General features: G+C 34.2%; 1 protein-coding gene across 1 annotated transcript; it reads right to left on the bottom strand.

Moving 5' to 3' along the window:
* Positions 1-259: 259 nt before the first annotated feature.
* Positions 260-1,649, bottom strand: LOC127123093 (xyloglucan O-acetyltransferase 1-like). The gene is made up of 2 exons (XM_051053351.1): positions 1,460-1,649; positions 260-1,357 (listed from the first exon to the last, which is right to left on the bottom strand). Exons 1-2 carry the CDS (start codon positions 1,647-1,649, stop codon positions 261-263), a joined length of 1,287 nt encoding a protein of 428 aa, XP_050909308.1. The 3' UTR covers position 260.
* Between the last annotated feature and the right edge of the window lie 21,126 nt (positions 1,650-22,775).

Genomic DNA, 22,775 nt, shown 5'->3' with positions numbered 1-22,775 from the left:
TGGCAGACAACGAAGAAAAAAGATCACAAGAAACTCCTTCGTTTCTCGACAAAAGCATCTGAGAATATCAAAGAGAAAAATGATATTATGAATAAACTACCTTTTTTTTTAAGAACTTGTAACTTAAAAAAAAAATAAAGTTCACTCTTATCAATATGAATAAAGTATATAATATAGTTTACATTAGGTATGCATGAAAAAATCATATTCAGAATAAATCATTCATGTATCAAAATTATCAAATGAGAAATCTATCACTTTTAAACTGGTGGATGATGTTCTTTCCCCTTCTTCATCATCTCCAAAAAAATCTCATTCCAAGTATCTACGACACCCGGCAAACACCAATGAACACAATCATTCTGTACTTTTTTCGAAATTCCATTGGCAAATGGAAAAGGATTCATATAGGCACCTGCATGACCATCTGGTCTCAATAATGCCAATTTTGTTATATCAAGCACCTCTAAATGAAGTCCATTCTGTTTAGCTTTTGCCTTAACATTTTCCAATTCCTCCATCTCAAGGCTTCTTATCTCAGCATCCATTCCTTTAAGTTTCTTCTCCTTAGGTCCGTATGGCTCCGTCTTTGAACAAGTACCACCCTTGTCCCAATTACCTTCAAAATGAGTAGGTGAATATGTTCTCAAAATCACATCAATTCCATTCCCTTTAATAACTTTCCTCTCAATTATCATATTAAGTGTAATCCTTAAAGCTTTTCTCATAGCAACATAAAATCCAATATCATGGTATTTAAATTTAAACTCATGACATCTGAAACAACCTATAACTGAATCATTTTCATAGTAAATTGAAGGAACATCCATCCAATGACCGAATGATAACACAATCAAGTCCATTTGATCTACATACTTAGCCCACTTCTCATTCACCTTATCCAAATATATTTTATTATATGGTGTACCACTGCCACCATTACTTCTTTGATCACCCTTCACAAGAAACGGTGACCAATAAAGTGTCAAACTTGCATTGTGAGAAGCAAAATAATATGTTGACAAAGTGTCTTCTTTAGGGACACGTTGTGGTATTGAAATAGTGGATAATAAACAAACAAGAGACTCAAACTGGTTATTTGCTAAAGAGTCTCCAACAAAAACTATGTTCATGTTTTTGATAAGTTTAAGAAAAGTGTTAGGTTCAAAACTTGGAATATGGCACTCATTTGGTTTCCATCTCCAATAAAGATAGTTTGTATCTGGTCTTCCATTAACCTTGCAATTTCGTTGGCTCTTGATATTACTACATGTTTCATTATATAAAGGACCCTTCATGTCATGGACCCATCTTCCATTTGTATAATCACATGGCTTCTCATAAGGTTTTTCCTTTTCTATCAAAAAAAATAAAAATAAAATATTAAGTCTTGTAAAAATATCAAAGATAGCTAACAAAACTACAATTTAAAATAAGGGTACATTGTTAGAGCATTTACCTTTTGTTAGAGTAGTGGGAGGTGAAATGGAAGAGTTGTGAGTGATGGAAGTAATGGGAAAGAAAAATGGAACAAAGGAATTGAAGAAAAAGTATATGTAAATTAGAGCTATGAGTGGGAGACCATAGATAACAAAGTGAAAAATTATTTTGTTGAGTTTTTTCTTGAATGTGTTTGTAATTGTAATCATCTTCCTTCAAAGCTTATTCCTTTTCTCATTTTTATGTTCCTTAAAAACCATATGCTTATGATTTATATCATTTTGAAATCATTTTTGTAAGATCTCTTTGATTTGCACACATTAATTGAAATCATTTTTGAAGGAAAACTTTTTAATTGCAAACCTAGTTTTAGGTAAAAAAATTTAATTATGATATTTTTGTTTAGGTAAAACTTTTTAATTGAAAGTTTTGTTTTTAAGGTAAATCTTCTGATTGCAACTTCTTTTTGTGGAAAAATAATATTTTTTGATTGAATACTTAACATGGCCGGTTCTTACAAATTTGTTTTTAGGTTTATTATATTCCTTTTATTATGAGATTTTCTTTTACTCACTTTTATTATGATATTCGTTGACAGTTCATTTCTTCATTTTTCCGAAAATGGAGTCTATTAAAATTTTATATCTTCAAGATTTTGTTGTTCATATTGATAAACTGAAAATTTTTTGAGTGATAAATATATTTAAAATTTTCATATGTTTTAAAGTCAATTACAAATTATTCATTCTAATAAATCATTATTTAATGACAAAATAATATATAATATATAAAGGTAAAACAAAAGAAACATTTTTAGATAAACAAAGGTACAATCAAGATAACCAAAATGGTCAACTAAACAAGAACACCATTGAAAAGGACCAATAAACTAACACCTTATCTCATAGGGTTCCGACTAGATCTCAAACCAACATAACCACCATCAATAGATCATAATCAACTCAGAGAAACATCAAAAACCACGTACCCAAATCAATCTCAAAGTTAGGTCGTCAAAACACTGAATCCTTTATAGATTTAGGCAAAGATAAAGTTCTCAAATCATTAGTAAAAAGTGCATTAGTTCACCTCTGCATTATTTATAAATTATTTCTAGGTCATAAAAATATTTTTCTCCTTTATAGAAAAAAATCTAAGATCTCCTGGGATAACCACTTGTCAACCCAACCACATAAATGTTCTATACCACACTAGCCTACCTAATTCACAAGTGATAAAAAAGATGCAACACTGACTCAACCAAACTCCCACACAAGGGACACGAGATGAAAGGAATGGTGTAATTCTCAACCAGATAATAGGATAAAGAAGAAAAGTTGTTAAGATTCAACTACGCATGATAAGCAAAAGTAACAGATAATATATCACCTCTTAAATGGATCTAACTCCACTTATCTGTTGTAATTTATTAAATACAAGTGTGTTCCAAAATGACAAATGGTGGAAGTGAGTTAATGCTAATAAATGCATGAGATAACTCTTCATGAATTTTGAATTTTGAATTTTGAATTTTGAATTCGGAGATTGTAACTCTTCATGAGATGTTGCAAAGGCGAAACCATGCAACTGTTGGTGAAACATGCTGCAGGCCAACCATTATGATTATTGGAAAAGGACATTGATTCACCAAGGGTCGCTAGCTACCTTGTGAAACAATATAAATAATCATTTGTAAGAAAACTAGTGTAAGACCCGAGAGTAGTGACAGTGGTATAAGAACCGAAAGAAATAACATGTGTATAAGAACCGAAAGAAATAACATGTGTATAAGAACTGTAAAGTAAGATGACAAACAGTATAAGAACCGTAAAATGAAATGACAAATGGTGTAAGAACCGTAAAATGAAATGAAAACGGTATGAGCACCGCAAAATGAAATGACAAATGGTGTAACAACCGTAAAATAAAATGAAAAATGGTGTAAGAACCGTAAAATAAAAAACAAACAGTGTAAGAACCGTAAAATAAATAAAAAACGGTGTAAGAATCGGAGTGAACAATGGTGTAAGAACCAGAAATAAAAATTACGGTATAAGAACCGGAGTGAGGGACACTAATATACGAACCAAAGTGAACATTGGTGTAATAATCGGAAATAAAGACAACGGTGTAAGAACCAAAGTGAGTGATAACGGAATAAGAACTAAAGTGAACAACGGTGTAAGAACCGAAGTGAATGAATGACAACAGTGTAAGAACCAAAGTGAATGAATGACAATGGTGTAAGAACCAAAGTGAATGAGTGACAACGATGTAAGAATCGAACTGAATGAATGAAAATGGTGTAAGAACCGGAGTGAATGCATGACAACGATGTAAGAACCAAAGTGAATGCATGACAACGGTGTAAGAACTGAAATGAACAATGATGTAAGAACCGAAAATAAAAAAAAAAAGCTTAAATGCACTTTTGGTCCCCTAATTTTATTTTATTTTAATTTTTAGTCCCCCTTTAAAAAAAATCCACTATTTTTATCCCACTATTCACATTTGTTGGGATTTTTTTGGCCCCCTTTAGATTTGTCTTGTTGGCACTTCATTTTATGACATGACACTACATGACATTTATACGTGGCGTCACGTCATAAAATGTGTGTTACGTCACATTTTTAAAATAAAAAGTTAATTTATAAAATTATTTAATTTAATTAATAATTAATAAATTAAATAATATTTATTGATTAATTATTTGTGCCACATGTCAAACAATGATTGGTTATTGAATAACAAATTAAATTAAATTTTTGTATGTGGTAAGAATTGAACTCGTGCACTCTATAAAATTGTCAATCCTGCAACAACCAGAGAAAACCTGCTCTAATACCACCTGACATAGTTGGAATCATTACAAATTAGCAAGCGTCAAATCTAAGATGAAAGCACAGGTTTGCAAGTGACAACGAAATCATATAAAACTCTAGAACCACCAAATAGGAAAAAGTACTAAATATTAATATGATAAAAGATAATTCTAACGGTCACCCCATGAATGTTTAAATACAAAAAAAATATTTGTCTCACTAAAAATATTCCATTAGCATATATAAGCCTAAATTTAGAATTGGAAAATAAGTTTTCCCTCACTTTCTCTTCAAAATACAACTCCTTAATATATCCTTAAGTTAAAGAAATTAGGAAATTTTTCATTCGGAGATAACTAAAGGCAAAACAATATTATCTCGGTTTCATATCTCATAAGTAATTTTAGTTAAAAAAAGTTTCTTTGTATATATTGTTTTACTATATTAATGAGGTAATAAATTACAAAATCGGTCTTAAAATTGTAAAGGTAAGTTCTTTTAATCCCGACATAATGTTAATAGATCAAAATCTCTAATTTAATTCTATTAAAGTGTATTAACTCAATCTTAAAAATTTATGTTTGTAAAATCAAAATAGAAAGTTTAAAATCTTTCCGAATATGTTATTAAATAATAATTAGAATAAGTTTTTTTTTTACCAATAGAATCTGGTTCACTAAACCGACTAATCGGGTTTGGAGGTTAGTTCTGGCATCAAGTGGTTGTAGCTCCCTCTCAATTATAGTTGCGGAGAATCGAATTGTAGTCCTCTCCGTCAAATTCAACTTGTCAAATTCAACGTCAATCACCATTAAACTAATGAATGTCTAATATTTGATTAATAAGTTTAGTTAATAAAATTTTATTTTGTGTCTTTTAGATTTACATTCATGTTAAATGTTATATATTGACGCATGACAAACAACGAAGAAAAAAGATCTCAAGAAACTCCTTCATTTCTCGACAAAAGAAGTATGTGAGAATATCAAAGAGAAAAATGATATTATGAATAAAGTACATTTTTTTGTAAGAACTTGTAACTTAAAAAAAAAATTAAGATCACTCTTATCAATATGAATAAAGTATATAATATAGTTTACATTAGGTATGCATGAAAAAATCATATTCAGAATAAATCATTCATGTATCAAAATTATCAAATGAGAAATCTATCACTTATAAACCGGTGGATGATGTTCTTTCCCCTTCTTCATCATCTCCATAAAAATCTCATTCCAAGTATCTACAACTCCTGGCAAACACCAATGAACACAATCATTCTGTACTTTTTTCGAAATTCCATTGGTAAATGGAAAAGGATTCATATAAAATGTACTTTATTCATTTCCATAAAAAATTTCATATGTTTTAAAGTCAATTACAAATTATTCATTCTAATAAATCATTATTTAATGACAAAATAATATATAATATATAAAGGTAAAACAAAAGAAACATTTTTAGATAAACAAAGGTACAATCAAGATAACCATTAAACTAACTGAGAAAGTTTTGAGTGATAAATATATTAAAATTTTTCATAAGTTTTAAAATCAATTACAAATTATTCATTCTAATGAATCATTATTTAATGACAAAATCATATATGATATATAAAGGTAGAACAGAAGAAACATTTTTAGATCCTACAAGATGTGTCGAATTGATCACCAAAATAAAAAACAAAGGTACAACCAAGATAATCAAAAAGCTCATCTAAACAACACCATTGAAAAAAGACCAATCAACTATAACCTTATCTTATAGGGTTCCGATTAGATCTCAAACCAACATAACCACCATCAATAGATTAGAATCAACTTAAAGAAACACCAAAAATCACATACCAAAATCAATCTCAAAATTAGGTCATCAAAAGACTGACCCTTTATTGATTTAGGAAAGAGATAGAGTTCTCAAGCCATTAGTAGAAAGTGCATTAGTTCACCTTTGAATTATTTATAAATTATTTCTAGGTCAGAAATATATTTTTCTCCTTTATTTGTTTCACAGTTGTTGACACACCAAATATCATGATTATCGACAATCCAAATAGACCAAGACAATAACATGTTAAATCATAGCAAAATCATTCCTAGACTTAGCTCTACCACCTAAAAAGAGAAAAAACTAAGAAAAAAAATCTAAGATCTCTTGGGATAACCACTTGACAACCCAACCACATAAATGTTTTATACCACACTAGCATACCTAACTCACAAATGATAAAAAAGATGAGACACTGACTCAACCAAACCCCCCACACAAGGGACACAAGATCCCATCTAGATGTATAACCACACCTTGTTTAAACAGATTTTCTCTAAACAAAGATCTCTCTTGCAAAAGCTGTCAGAAAAATACCATAATTTTAGAAGGATTCTAGCTAATCGAGATGAAAGGAAGGGTAGAATTCTCAACCAGATAATAGGAAGAAGAAGAATCGTTAAGGTTCAACTAAGCATGATAAACAAAAGTAACGAATAATATATCACCTCTTAAATCGATCTAACTCTACTTATCTTTATCCACATAAAGTGTAAAGTTTACAAGAATAAAGAATCTATAGTTTGTAATTCGAGGAGAAAGAAATGTCTTCTCCACCTTAGATATGATACTAGGTTCTCATCTATCCACCGACCAATTTCTTCCACCAATCCATATGGTTGATTAGAGATGTAAGCAACCTAATAGTCTGTAGCCATCCACCCTAAAAGAAGAAATAATCGTAGTATCGTATTAAGCTACTAGTATAGCACACCAAAAATCAAAAGCATTTGTAATTAATCTACATCTCTATTTGGATAACAAGGCTAAGCTAATCAGACAGAGATCCTTAACCCCTAATCCCTCTTTACTCTTAGGTTGATACACAGTCTCTTAGACAAGGGAAGCCATTGGTGAACTGTTATATCCGCAAGTTATGTGTATTAAATGGAAATTTGCATCGTAAGTATTGTGGTTCCCTTATTATTGGTTTTAGCTTTTTTTTTAGGCTCTAGAATTTTTTGGGCAATCTTAGTGTGTATTTTATGCGGGGCAAGTTAGGCCTAATCTAGTCTAGCAACGAACTACAATTTTGATCTATAATAGCACTTATTTAATAACATTTTTTAGTAAAGCACTATTAAATAATTCAAGCAGAAACATATAATAGCATTTTACAGATAAACGCTATTATAAATACCGTAGTTTGATAGCGTTTATGAATAAGCGCTATTAAACATTTACACAAACACATATAATAGCCTTTATAAACAAACGCTATTATAACTACACTAGTTTGATAGAATTTAATGGTAAACGCTATTAGAAGTACTTTCGTAAAAAAAGACACGTGCACATCTTTTTATTTCATAAGTTCGAAGTAAATGTAAAATATTATTTGTCTATCAGCCTATGTCTTTGGCAACTCGGTTAAATGATTGCAGATTTCACAACATATATGTCCTTTATCCTAAGTATAGGTATTTGCGGAAAACTATGGTCCAAACTTGGCAAGATTTCATTGATTTTCATACAAAGGGTGTGCTACTAGTGCATGTTTTGAGACCTCTCCGGAGGTGTAATGATGGAGTTTTCCTTAAGTAACTTAATTTGATAAAATAAAACTCTAGAAAAAGCTTTCATTCCAAAATCATTTATGGTTTAGAAGTAGTACTCATCTAGCTCTTTTTTACTAAACTTAAGTCAACATGATTATAGAGCGTAGAGGCCATATCTTAGTTATACTACTTTCTTTATTTGTCTTAATGTTAAGCTTTTAGAAGAAGGCTTGATAATGGTTTGTCAAAATCTCAAACATTAATATGAATTGTAGTTCTTTTATTTTTGTAGTGCCCTATACAATTATTTCATATACTTTGGTGATTTTAAGATGAAGTCATGGTTAGTTTTAGTCATCTAAGATGATGTCAAGGTTTATAATAAATCTAATATTGGGTCACCCCTTAGGTGGGAGGGAGGTGTCTCAGAATCTCACATATGGTAGATATATAACCATACGGTTCCGTGTAGTTTGTTAAGTCTTGGAAAAAAATCACAGAAAAAAATGTCATGGCCTGGCGGACGGTCGATTTTGTTTTTCAGGAATTTTTGAGTTTTTAGTCTTTTAAAGCAATTTTGGACTTTTTCCAACTTATCAAGCATTTTTGGTGTTTCTCGAGTTCGGGAACTTTCGAATAAATTTTGGAGCAATTAGTGACTTTAGAGTCCTTTTTAAGACCTTAAGGTCATTTTTGAGTAAATTAAGGAAGATATTTATCTTTGCCCTGTTGAGGGCCTGACACAATAATAATAAAGAGTTTTTGAGGAAATGTTGAGTTTTTAAAGTGTTTGAGAAAACGATAACTATTTTAGGATCTATGAATGATTGAGAATTTTGTGTATTTTTTAGAAGTGTGATGAGTTAAGGTAATAATATAACTATACCTCTTGTGATGAATAACTATTTTTGTTTTTGAAAAATATATTTTTGAGTTAGTAATCTGGAGAGGGATTACAGTGACGACTTAAATAGCATTTTTAGATTTGTTTTGGGAGGTGCCAATAACGATTGGGCTTTTGGATTTGTTTTGGGAGGTGCCAATAACGATTGGGCTTTTGAATTTGTTTTGGGAGGTGCCAATAACGATTGGGCTTTATGGATTTTGGTTTGGACAGGATCAGGCTGGATCTGACAATGATTAGATTTTTGGGTTTGCCAAGTAGGCTTTAATTTTGGAAGGTGTCAAGTGAGGCTTGGCTTTATTGTTCTTGTTGGGGAAGGGCTTCATGTTATGCATGATGCATGATATGTATGAGTGAAGCAACATGGTTGGTGCGTAATGATTGATGCAATTGTTTTGGATAGTTCAACAAATGTCCTTCAGGTGGGTCAAGAATGGTTGGAACTGAGAAATATTTTTGCTTGGCTTCAAGGCTCATTGTTGACAAATTATGGGATGATGTGTTTAGCATGACTTCCCGACATTTTCTTTGAACTGGGCTAACGTAGTGAGCTTGGTCTGGATATTCTGATGCCCCATGCTTCATCTGAGCAAGAAAATCTAAAATATAAGGAAATGCTTCCTCTCCATGGCCAGTCCTGCCCCAATCTGTTTGGTATCTACATGGACTGTCCCAGTTACAAGTTATGAAGCAAATCTTGGGTAAAGTGATCTTGATCTGATATGCCCCAACGTCTTGGATCTGCCTACCCCTATTCATCCATCTCTTGGAGTGTTTTGACTTTCTCATGCTTTTGAGGTGGTCTTCCTTGGTATGAAACCTTGAATGGATTTTTCCCCTGACTGGTTGATCTTTGAGGGAATGCCCCTGTACAACTGCCTTTGGAGAGATTTGCCTAATCTCGACGTGGTTGTCCCAGACTGACTGAATCTTGAAGTGGCTTGCTCAACGGAGTTATCAGATGTCTTGCCCACTTGGTGAGATTAATCTAAGGGGATGACCTTTGCTCGTCGGAGTCCTCAGAAAATTTGCCTCTTTTGGGTGACCAAAACTTCTCGAGTCATGTTCATTGTGAAAACGCTCTTGATGTCAATGCTCATTCACAAGTAAAACTATTTATGTTAATGTTATGTTTATGTCAGTTTTAGAAATCCAAGTATGTCCACTGAAGAGATGACATATAGTGAATGGATCACTTAGTTACAAAAGTCATACTGATACTTAGCAAAACAAATAGGAGTCAGTTTCGACACAAGCTCTAATGCAATATGCTTTCAAAATAGACCTTGCTTCAATCAGGTCTTTTGAGGGTTGTAATGTGGGATGGTTCATGGTTTAAGAAACAAAGAATTTATGGCTCAAAAATTTATTTAGCCCGCCCATTCTTCTTGATACCCTTCAGTCCTACATTCAACTAGTTCGACACAGACGTTCGTCTCTTAGAATGAAGGGAGTGGTAGTAAGAGAACCCACAAGGTTTTGGGAGTGACAGTCACTTGCCTCTTTGTTGTGTTTGCAGTCACACGACTTTGTTCTTGCTGAGGATTTTTGTTTTCGATTCCTCTTCTGCTTTTTTTTCGACTTCCCTAATTTTGCCTGGACTGATTTGTTTTGCTTATAGTCCATCGGGATACCCTAATTTTTGCCTAAGCCACTTGTTTTCAAGTTTCGACTTAGCAGGATTTTTTTCTCTTTTTTTTGGTGTTTTTTTATGGAATAAATCGTGTGACGTTTGTTTATTTGGTTTGAAAGGATTTGTGACTGTCTCACTTTTTTTGTTGGCAAGGGACAACCACTGGATTTGTGATTTCGACCTCTCGTGAGGGAAATGATGTGGTTGTCCTTTAGACAAGACACTCCCTAGGATGTGGTTGATCCTCAAATGGGACACTCCCTACTTTGTATTTTTAAGAATTGAACGCGTGGTCAAATTAGCTGAAGACTACCTTGCCCCGGATTTTAGATGTGAGGTTTTTTTTTGGAAGAAAACTCCTACTTCTAGGCTCAAAGGGGTTGACTAGGGATTATCATCCTTATACCTCCACTGTTTGGGGATTTGAAGCAATGCCTTACATCATCAACAAGGTGTTTATTCAAAAGCATACATGCAATGAGCTATTGTACCTTATATTCATCATTCTCCCTCTAAGTTTCATTTTTAGGAAAGAGATAGAGTTCTCAAGCCATTAGTAGAAAGTGCATTAGTTCACCTTTGAATTATTTATAAATTATTTCTAGGTCAGAAATATATTTTTCTCCTTTATTTGTTTCACAGTTGTTGACACACCAAATATCATGATTATCGACAATCCAAATAGACCAAGACAATAACATGTTAAATCATAGCAAAATCATTCCTAGACTTAGCTCTACCACCTAAAAAGAGAAAAAACTAAGAAAAAAAATCTAAGATCTCTTGGGATAACCACTTGACAACCCAACCACATAAATGTTTTATACCACACTAGCATACCTAACTCACAAATGATAAAAAAGATGAGACACTGACTCAACCAAACCCCCCACACAAGGGACACAAGATCCCATCTAGATGTATAACCACACCTTGTTTAAACAGATTTTCTCTAAACAAAGATCTCTCTTGCAAAAGCTGTCAGAAAAATACCATAATTTTAGAAGGATTCTAGCTAATCGAGATGAAAGGAAGGGTAGAATTCTCAACCAGATAATAGGAAGAAGAAGAATCGTTAAGGTTCAACTAAGCATGATAAACAAAAGTAACGAATAATATATCACCTCTTAAATCGATCTAACTCTACTTATCTTTATCCACATAAAGTGTAAAGTTTACAAGAACAAAGAATCTATAGTTTGTAATTCGAGGAGAAAGAAATGTCTTCTCCACCTTAGATATGATACTAGGTTCTCATCTATCCACCGACCAATTTCTTCCACCAATCCATATGGTTGATTAGAGATGTAAGCAACCTAATAGTCTGTAGCCATCCACCCTAAAAGAAGAAATAATCGTAGTATCGTATTAAGCTACTAGTATAGCACACCAAAAATCAAAAGCATTTGTAATTAATCTACATCTCTATTTGGATAACAAGGCTAAGCTAATCAGACAGAGATCCTTAACCCCTAATCCCTCTTTACTCTTAGGTTGAAACACAGTCTCTTAGACAAGGGAAGCCATTGGTGAACTGTTATATCCGCAAGTTATGTGTATTAAATGGAAATTTGCATCGTAAGTATTGTGGTTCCCTTATTATTGGTTTTAGCTTTTTTTTTAGGCTCTAGAATTTTTTGGGCAATCTTAGTGTGTATTTTATGCGGGGCAAGTTAGGCCTAATCTAGTCTAGCAACGAACTACAATTTTGATCTATAATAGCACTTAGTTAATAACATTTTTTAGTAAAGCACTATTAAATAATTCAAGCAGAAACATATAATAGCATTTTACAGATAAACGCTATTATAAATACCGTAGTTTGATAGCGTTTATGAATAAGCGCTATTAAACATTTACACAAACACATATAATAGCCTTTATAAATAAACGCTATTATAACTACACTAGTTTGATAGAATTTAATGGTAAACGCTATTAGAAGTACTTTCGTAAAAAAAGACACGTGCACATCTTTTTATTTCATAAGTTCGAAGTAAATGTAAAATATTATTTGTCTATCAGCTTATGTCTTTGGCAACTCGGTTAAATGATTGCAGATTTCACAACATATATGTCCTTTATCCTAAGTATAGGTATTTGCGGAAAACTATGGTCCAAACTTGGCAAGATTTCATTGATTTTCATACAAAGGGTGTGCTACTAGTGCATGTTTTGAGACCTCTCCGGAGGTGTAATGATGGAGTTTTCCTTAAGTAACTTAATTTGATAAAATAAAACTCTAGAAAAAGCTTTCATTCCAAAATCATTTATGGTTTAGAAGTAGTACTCATCTAGCTTTTTTTTACTAAACTTAAGTCAACATGATTATAGAGCATAGAGGCCATATCTTAGTTATACTACTTTCTTTATTTGTCTTAATGTTAAGCTTTTAGAAGAAGGCTTGATAATGGTTTGTCAAAATCTCAAACATTAATATGAATTGTAGTTCTTTTATTTTTGTAGTGCCCTGTACAATTATTTCATATACTTTGGTGATTTTAAGATGAAGTCATGGTTAGTTTTAGTCATCTAAGATGATGTCAAGGTTTATAATAAATCTAATATTGGGTCACCCCTTAGGTGGGAGGGAGGTGTCTCAGAATCTCACATATGGTAGATATATAACCATACGGTTCCGTGTAGTTTGTTAAGTCTTGGAAAAAAATCACAGAAAAAAATGTCGTGGCCTGGCGGACGGTCGATTTTGTTTTTCAGGAATTTTTGAGTTTTTAGTCTTTTAAAGCAATTTTGGACTTTTTCCAACTTATCAAGCATTTTTGGTGTTTCTCGAGTTCGGGAACTTTCGAATAAATTTTGGAGCAATTAGTGACTTTAGAGTCCTTTTTAAGACCTTAAGGTCATTTTTGAGTAAATTAAGGAAGATATTTTTCTTTGCCCTGTTGAGGGCCTGACACAATAATAATAAAGAGTTTTTGAGGAAATGTTGAGTTTTTAAAGTGTTTGAGAAAACGATAACTATTTTAGGATCTATGAATGATTGAGACTTTTGTGTATTTTTTAGAAGTGTGATGAGTTAAGGTAATAATATAACTATACCTCTTGTGATGAATAACTATTTTTGTTTTTGAAAAATATATTTTTGAGTTAGTAATCTGGAGAGGGATTACAGTGACGACTTAAATAGCATTTTTAGATTTGTTTTGGGAGGTGCCAATAACGATTGGGCTTTTGGATTTGTTTTGGGAGGTGCCAATAACGATTGGGCTTTTGAATTTGTTTTGGGAGGTGCCAATAACGATTGGGCTTTATGGATTTTGGTTTGGACAGGATCAGGCTGGATCTGACAATGATTAGATTTTTGGGTTTGCCAAGTAGGCTTTAATTTTGGAAGGTGTCAAGTGAGGCTTGGCTTTATTATTCTTGTTGGGGAAGGGCTTCATGTTATGCATGATGCATGATATGTATGAGTGAAGCAACATGGTTGGTGCGTAATGATTGATGCAATTGTTTTGGATAGTTCAACAAATGTCCTTCAGGTGGGTCAAGAATGGTTGGAACTGAGAAATATTTTTGCTTGGCTTCAAGGCTCATTGTTGACAAATTATGGGATGATGTGTTTAGCATGACTTCCCGGCATTTTCTTTGAACTGGGCTAACGTAGTGAGCTTGGTCTGGATATTCTGATGCCCCATGCTTGATCTGAGCAAGAAAATCTAAAATATAAGGAAATGCTTCCTCTCCATGGCCAGTCCTGCCCCAATCTGTTTGGTATCTACATGGATTGTCCCAGTTACAAGTTATGAAGCAAATCTTGGGTAAAGTGATCTTGATCTGATATGCCCCAACGTCTTGGGTCTGCCTACCCCTATTCATCCATCTCTTGGAGTGTTTTGACTTTCTCATGCTTTTAAGGTGGTCTTCCTTGGTATGAAACCTTGAATGGATTTTTCCCCTGACTGGTTGATCTTTGAGGGAATGCCCCTGGACAACTGCCTTTGGAGAGATTTGCCTAATCTCGACGTGGTTGTCCCAGACTGACTGAATCTTGAAGTGGCTTGCTCAACGGAGTTATCAGATGCCTTGCCCCCTTGGTGAGATTAATCTAAGGGGATGACCTTTGCTCATCGGAGTCCTCAGAAAATTTGCCTCTTTTGGGTGACCAAAACTTCTCGAGTCATGCTCATTGTGAAAACGCTCTTGATGTCAATGCTCATTCACAAGTAAAACTATTTATGCTAATGTTATGTTTATGTCAGTTTTAGAAATCCAAGTATGTCCAGTGAAGAGATGACATATAGTGAATGGATCACTTAGTTACAAAAGTCATACTGATACTTAGCAAAACAAATAGGAGTCAGTTTCGACACAAGCTCTAATGCAATATGCTTTCAAAATAGACCTTGCTTCAATCAGGTCTTTTGAGGGTTGTAATGCGGGATGGTTCATGGTTTAAGAAACAAAGAATTTATGGCTCAAAAATTTATTTAGCCCGCCCATTCTTCTTGATACCCTTCAGTCCTACATTCAACTAGTTTGACACAGACGTTCGTCTCTTAGAATGAAGGGAGTGGTAGTAAGAGAACCCACAAGGTTTTGGGAGTGACAGTCACTTGCCTCTTTGTTGTCTTTGCAGTCACACGACTTTGTTCTTGCTGAGGATTTTTGTTTTCGATTCCTCTTCTGCTTTTTTTTCGACTTCCCTAATTTTGCCTTGACTGATTTGTTTTGCTTATAGTCCATCGGGATACCCTAATTTTTGCCTAAGCCACTTGTTTTCAAGTTTCGACTTAGCAGGATTTTTCTCTCTTTTTTTTGGAGTTTTTTTTATGGAACAAATCGTGTGACGTTTGTTTTTTTGGTTTGAAAGGATTTGTGACTGTCTCATTTTTTTTGTTGGCAAGGGACAACCACTGGATTTGTGATTTCGACCTCTCGTGAGGGAAATGATGTGGTTGTCCTTTAGACAAGACACTCCCTAGGATGTGGTTGATCCTCAAATGGGACACTCCCTACTTTGTATTTTTAAGAATTGAACGCGTGGTCAAATTAGCTGAAGACTACCTTGCCCCGGATTTTAGATGTGAGGTTTTTTTTTGGAAGAAAACTCCTACTTCTAGGCTCAAAGGGGTTGACTAGGGATTATCATCCTTATACCTCCACTGTTTGGGGATTTGAAGCAATGCCTTACATCATCAACAAGGTGTTTATTCAAAATCATACATGCAATGAGCTATTGTACCTTATATTCATCATTATCCCTCTAAGTTTCATTTTTAGGAAAGAGATAGAGTTCTCAAGCCATTAGTAGAAAGTGCATTAGTTCACCTTTGAATTATTTATAAATTATTTCTAGGTCAGAAATATATTTTTCTCCTTTATTTGTTTCACAGTTGTTGACACACCAAATATCATGATTATCGACAATCCAAATAGACCAAGACAATAACATGTTAAATCATAGCAAAATCATTCCTAGACTTAGCTCTACCACCTAAAAAGAGAAAAAACTAAGAAAAAAAATCTAAGATCTCTTGGGATAACCACTTGACAACCCAACCACATAAATGTTTTATACCACACTAGCATACCTAACTCACAAATGATAAAAAAGATGAGACACTGACTCAACCAAACCCCCCACACAAGGGACACAAGATCCCATCTAGATGTATAACCACACCTTGTTTAGACAGATTTTCTCTAAACAAAGATCTCTCTTGCAAAAGCTGTCAGAAAAATACCATAATTTTAGAAGGATTCTAGCTAATCGAGATGAAAGGAAGGGTAGAATTCTCAACCAGATAATAGGAAGAAGAAGAATCGTTAAGGTTCAACTAAGCATGATAAACAAAAGTAACGAATAATATATCACCTCTTAAATCGATCTAACTCTACTTATCTTTATCCACATAAAGTGTAAAGTTTACAAGAACAAAGAATCTATAGTTTGTAATTCGAGGAGAAAGAAATGTCTTCTCCACCTTAGATATGATACTAGGTTCTCATCTATCCACCGACCAATTTCTTCCACCAATCCATATGGTTGATTAGAGATGTAAGCAACCTAATAGTCTGTAGCCATCCACCCTAAAAGAAGAAATAATCGTAGTATCGTATTAAGCTACTAGTATAGCACACCAAAAATCAAAAGCATTTGTAATTAATCTACATCTCTATTTGGATAACAAGGCTAAGCTAATCAGACAGAGATCCTTAACCCCTAATCCCTCTTTACTCTTAGGTTGATACACAGTCTCTTAGACAAGGGAAGCCATTGGTGAACTGTTATATCCGCAAGTTATGTGTATTAAATGGAAATTTGCATCGTAAGTATTGTGGTTCCCTTATTATTGGTTTTAGCTTTTTTTTAGGCTCTAGAATTTTTTGGGCAATCTTAGTGTGTATTTTATGCGGGGCAAGTTAGGCCTAATCTAGTCTAGCAACGAACTACAATTTTGATCTATAATAGCACTTATTTAATAACATTTTTTAGTAAAGCACTATTAAATAATTCAAGCAGAAACATATAATAGCATTTTACAGATAAACGCTATTATAAATACCGTAGTTTGATAGCGTTTATGAATAAGCGCTATTAAACATTTACACAAACACATATAATAGCCTTTATAAATAAACGCTATTATAACTACACTAGTTTGATAGAATTTAATGGTAAACGCTATTAGAAGTACTTTCGTAAAAAAAGACACGTGCACATCTTTTTATTTCATAAGTTCGAAGTAAATGTAAAATATTATTTGTCTATCAGCTTATGTCTTTGGCAACTCGGTTAAATGATTGCAGATTTCACAACATATATGTCCTTTATCCTAAGTATAGGTATTTGCGGAAAACTATGGTCCAAACTTGGCAAGATTTCATTGATTTTCATACAAAGGGTGTGCTACTAGTGCATGTTTTGAGACCTCTCCGGAGGTGTAATGATGGAGTTTTCCTTAAGTAACTTAATTTGATAAAATAAAACTCTAGAAAAAGCTTTCATTCCAAAATCATTTATGGTTTAGAAGTAGCACTCATCTAGCTCTTTTTTACTAAACTTAAGTCAACATGATTATAGAGCGTAGAGGTCATATCTTAGTTATACTACTTTCTTTATTTGTCTTAATGTTAAGCTTTTAGAAGAAGGCTTGATAATGGTTTGTCAAAATCTCAAACATTAATATAAATTGTAGTTCTTTTATTTTTGTAGTGCCCTGTACAATTATTTCATAAACTTTGGTGATTTTAAGATGAAGTCATGGTTAGTTTTAGTCATCTAAGATGATGTCAAGGTTTATAATAAATCTAATATTAGGTCACCCCTTAGGTGGGAGGGAGGTGTCTCAGAATCTCACATATGGTAGATATATAACCATACGGTTCCGTGTAGTTTGTTAAGTCTTGGAAAAAAATCACAGAAAAAAATGTCGTGGCCTGGCGGACGGTCGATTTTGTTTTTCAGGAATTTTTGAGTTTTTAGTCTTTTAAAGCAATTTTGGACTTTTTCCAACTTATCAAGCATTTTTGGTGTTTCTCGAGTTCGGGAACTTTCGAATAAATTTTGGAGCAATTAGTGACTTTAGAGTCCTTTTTAAGACCTTAAGGTCATTTTTGAGTAAATTAAGGAAAATGTTTATCTTTGCCTTGTTGAGGGCCTGACACAATAATAATAAAGAGCTTTTGAGGAAATGTTGAGTTTTTAAAGTGTTTGAGAAAATGATAACTATTTTAGGATCTATGAGTCATTGAGACTTTTGTGTATTTTTTAGAAGTGTGATGAGTTAAGGTAATAATATAACTTTACCTCTTGTGATGAATAACTATTTTTGTTTTTGAAAAATATATTTTTGAGTTAGTAATCTAGAGAGGGACTACAGTGACGACTTAAATAACATTCTGAGATTGTAATTAAGAGAGGGATTACAGTGATGGTCTTGAATGTCATTTTGAGATAGTAATTCAGTGAGGGATTACAGTGATGGTCGATTATGGTGAATTATAGGTTCATGAGTGGAATCTTTTGTGAATGATTGAGATTTGTATCATATTATGATTTGAGATGATGATGTTGTTGTACTTGTGTTGTTATGATCATGCATTTGTGTATTTTGGAGATAGGTAGGGCTTAGGTCTAGTGATGGTCTGGTTCAGAGAGGGACTATGACGGTCTCACGTCCAGAGAGGGACACGACCCAAAGAGGAACCAGAGACATAAGGATATCAGTAACATACCTCTGAGCCCAGTGATTTTGGTACCACATGCATATGGGATGGAGATGGTGGCATTGCATTGCATTTGCATTATGATTTGTTTGACTGTGTATTCGGTGTGGTTTGAGAGTATTATTATGTTCGTTATTACTATCATGTATTGTTGTTATTCACCGTTAATAATTGTTGATGTATTCCCACCCCCTGTTTGTTGTTGTGGCGTCTGTGCTCCTAGGGGGTACTGAAATTCTAGTATCAGATATGAGATGTCGAAGGTAATTGTAACACCTCAAAATTTGCCCTCCTCTCTTGGGACTAGCTTAGCATGTTGCATTTCATTTCTTAGGTCATTAGTCATTGCATCTTTGCATCTCATGTGGCCACATTAAGCAAGTCATCCTCCTAGGTCTTGGTCAGAAGATGAAGAGGTTAAGAGATGCAAGCCTGAGGGTTTCATTGGATTGATCACTAGCCATCTGAGGGTTTGTGCTTCAAATTAGGGTTTCTTTGGATTGTCATCATCCAAGGGTTTTATTAGTCATGATCAGATACCTTGAGATTAGGGTTTTGACCTCTGGTCAACCCTAATCATCTGCATTGTGCCAATCAGGGTTTTGCAAGGAGATGGGGTTTTCAATGGATATAGGGATCATCATGTGATTATATTGAGCTTATGGAAGCTAGGGTTTCATCATTGAGCCATTTCATCAGGAGTTTGAGGCTCAAGTTCAACAATGCATAGCCAATTCATCTATCAGACAGAAAAAGTCAACCAAAGGTCAACTGATGGATTTGGAGGTGGGAGAGGGTTAGAGACACTTCATTCATGTCCAAACAAGTTTCATTTGACATTTCAAACATCAAGAATGAAGAAAATAAAGTCAGATGAAAACTTTCCAAAAATAGAAAGTGACTTGTAATTCAAAATTGCCAAAAATGGAAAGGTTTTCTCCTTAAAATTACATGTCCAAAAATGCTTCAAATGAAATTTTGTCCAACATGAAAGTTGTAGATCTTGCTCTCACCTTTCCAAAGAGTCCAAGAACATGAATTTCTCATTTGTGGTTGGCAAGTTATAGAATGATCATTGTCAAGAATTTTTGAACTTCAAAGTGGGATAACTTTCACACCATTTGGCCAAATTGAGTGGGGTTTCTTGCTACAATCTCCATTTGACATGAGCTATCATAATCATTCATCATATTGCATCAAAAGTCATCACATCAAAATGGCATTTTTCAAGTGACTTGAATTTAAAAAGAGAGGGAAAAAAGTTACTTTCAAAAGTATGCATTTTCCACACATAATTCCACTTGAATTTGGTCCTAAATGAAATTTGGAGTGTGTTTGGCAAGGAATTCGTGTACTGTAGCAAGGCATTGCATACATGAGGTTATTTTGGCCAATTGCACATAATTTGCATTTCACTAATTATCAAGGCTTTTGGTTAATTGAGATTAACAAAGTGGATTAACAGCTCATATATATTCCTAATCCTAACAGAATTTGGCATGAACACTTCATTCAAACAGATCTAGATCCAAAAATAGCAAATTCTCTCAACTTTTCTTCTTGATTTTTCTACAAATTCTCCAAGAACATAGCACTGATTCTTCATTGATTCATCATCCACAAGCTTTTCTGAAGAAGATTGAAGCAAAGAATCACCACATTCGAGCCAGATTTGGAACTGTTACATAGAGCTTCATCAATGGCAGATCAGAATTGGAGCATTGTAACACCCCGATAAAAATATGATAATTGTTTAAATTAAGTTAATAATATATTTATTAATTTAATTAAATAATTGGATTATTATTGGAATAATATAAATTGGAATAATAAAGTGGGAATATATATAAGAGTTCCATTTGGTAAAGAAAGGGTTTTTTCACGTGAAACAGAGAAGCGATTGAGAAGTGGAGAAAAGGCAAAAGAGGAAGAGCAAGAGAGCAAAGGTTGAAAAAGGGAAAAGCTTGAAGCTTTAGGATTGCCGGATTAACTCAGGTAAGGGGGGTTTATCGTCGTTTAATGGGTATTATGGGTTAACATGTAATGGGTAGTGATAAACCATTGATTTGACTCTAATTAGAATGATGCATGATGAAATTGTGAACTATTGGATGAACGAAATTTGGATTATAATTGAAGGAAATTCGTAGGAATTAGATGTAATAATGTTAGAATTTGTGAAATCGAATAGGGTATGATTCGTGTTAGATGATATGAACGATTACTGTGTAAAATTGGACTGTGGGAGGTTGGATCTGAGGAATCTCGTGGTAGAGAAAACCATAGCAGATCTGGAAATCTGGTTTCTGGTCATACGCGTATGGCACTAGGCAATACGCGTATGAGATGGTCTGGTACGCGTATGGCACTAGGCAATACGCGTATGGATGAGGAAGCTGATGTTTTGAACGTGGTTTTGTCTCTGTTGGTACGCGTATGAGGAAGTGGTACGCGTAGCATACGCGTATGAGGCAGGCAATACGCGTATGGGATTGGCTGAGAAATGGGCCATACGCGTATGGGACTAGACAATACGCGTATGGGCAGAATTGTGATTTTTCTGAGCTGTGGTTGTGCGGATTTTGGTCGTTTCAGCTGAGTGATGTAATTTAGCTGATGTATGATATAATAGGGATCATTTCCCGTTGTTTTGAGCAGTAGGGGTATTAGTAGAGCGTGCTAATACTGTGATTGATCATGTGGCATGATATGATTATGTGATAAATATGTTGATGATGTATGATTGTATGCATAATGTTGTGGATGTATCTATTATGTATGCAATTGTGAATGGACTGTTTATGGCTTAGAGTGTGAGCATATGTCCATTGTGGATGATTGTTGATGTTTGCATGACTAAGTGATTTAGCGTGCATAACGTGGCCTTTATGGTGGTAGCTAATTCCCATGGTGAGGAATTAGTGAGTGAATTATTGTGGATTGTTGTTGATGTTTGCATGCTAGGTGATTAGCGTGCATAGCATAGCCCTTGGGGTGGTAGCTAATTCCCATGGTGAGGAATTAGTGAGTGAGTCACTAGGTCTCAAATGAGTGGGACTAGTGAGCTTGGTAGCCGTATCTGGATTTGATCGGTGAGGTTGAACTATATGTTCACGAATAGTCGGTACCGCATGCATGGAGTCTCATTGCATAATGTATGTATGGCGTATAATATGAATGGATGTAATCCAATATTATACGTGTGTTTTGTGTTTGTGTTGAATATGATTGTGATTATGAGTTGGTGTTGCCGTTACTGAATGTGTGATCTGATTAGGGTGATGAAATGTGTTAATTTACTTAGCATTACATGATATTTTATAATGCTTATTATATCGATTGAGGAACTCACCCTTACAACTACGTTTTCAGGTAACGAGCAGTGATTGAGTAGAAGCTAGTCCTTGGAGTCTAGTGTAGTTCCTTAGTGGGTCATGCTCTGGTAGATGTAACATCGGGACAGGATATTTTACTTGTTTTTCATTGATGATTGTTGAACAAGTTTACATGTAATGTGTTACATGTTTTGCATGTTGTTGTTAATTTCTATCCGCTGTGAATTATGCAAATGTTTATTTTGATGAATAAATGAGCATGACGAGTTAATTTGGAACATGGTGTGAAGTGTCAAGTGTGACACCCTTAAATTGCATATCTACTCTGATTTATATTTTGTTGTTTTAATTAAATTTGGGGTATTTTAGAAGGGTGTTACATTAGTGGTATCAGAGCATAGTCGGTCGAGTCGGGTCGTAATTATTCTGTTTCCCCTGTACGGGATAGGTGTTGTGTAACCCTATCAGTACTTATTGTTTTAGCTTGTTGGACTTTCAGAATAGAGATGGCTGGAAGAGGTAGAGACGATGCTGCGATTGCTGAGGCTCTGGGTATGCTAGCTGGAGTACTTGGAGGGAATCCGAATATTGTGGGAATGGGAGCTGCTCGTCAACTGAGTGAGTTCCAGAAGAACAATCCTCCAATGTTCAAGGGAGCATACGATCCAGATGGTGCTCAGAAGTGGTTGAAGGAGATCGAGAGAATCTTCCGAGTGACTGAGTGTGCCGATAACCAGAAGGTCAGGTTCGGTACACATATGCTGTCAGAGGAAGCAGACGATTGGTGGGTGGCTACCCGCACTGAGTTGGAAGCTGCTGGGAGTGCTGAGATCACTTGGGCGGTGTTCAGAGAGAGATTCCTGAGGAAGTACTTTCCAGAGGATGTCAGAGGAAAGAAAGAGATAG

This window comes from Lathyrus oleraceus, chromosome 2 (assembly GCF_024323335.1).
Source record: "Lathyrus oleraceus cultivar Zhongwan6 chromosome 2, CAAS_Psat_ZW6_1.0, whole genome shotgun sequence".
Taxonomy (NCBI): domain Eukaryota; kingdom Viridiplantae; phylum Streptophyta; class Magnoliopsida; order Fabales; family Fabaceae; genus Lathyrus; species Lathyrus oleraceus.
Note: the sequence above shows the minus strand (reverse complement) of the source record. Positions and strands in the feature narration are given on the sequence as shown.

Excerpts from the sequence above, each read along its gene's own strand:
- LOC127123093 (XM_051053351.1), bottom strand. The coding sequence starts at position 1,649 with ATGATTACAATTACAAACACATTCAAGAAAAAACTCAACAAAATAATT. Across the intron at positions 1,358-1,459 it reads TCCCACTACTCTAACAAAAG|AAAAGGAAAAACCTTATGAG; the intron begins GTAAATGCTCTA and ends TTTTTTTGATAG.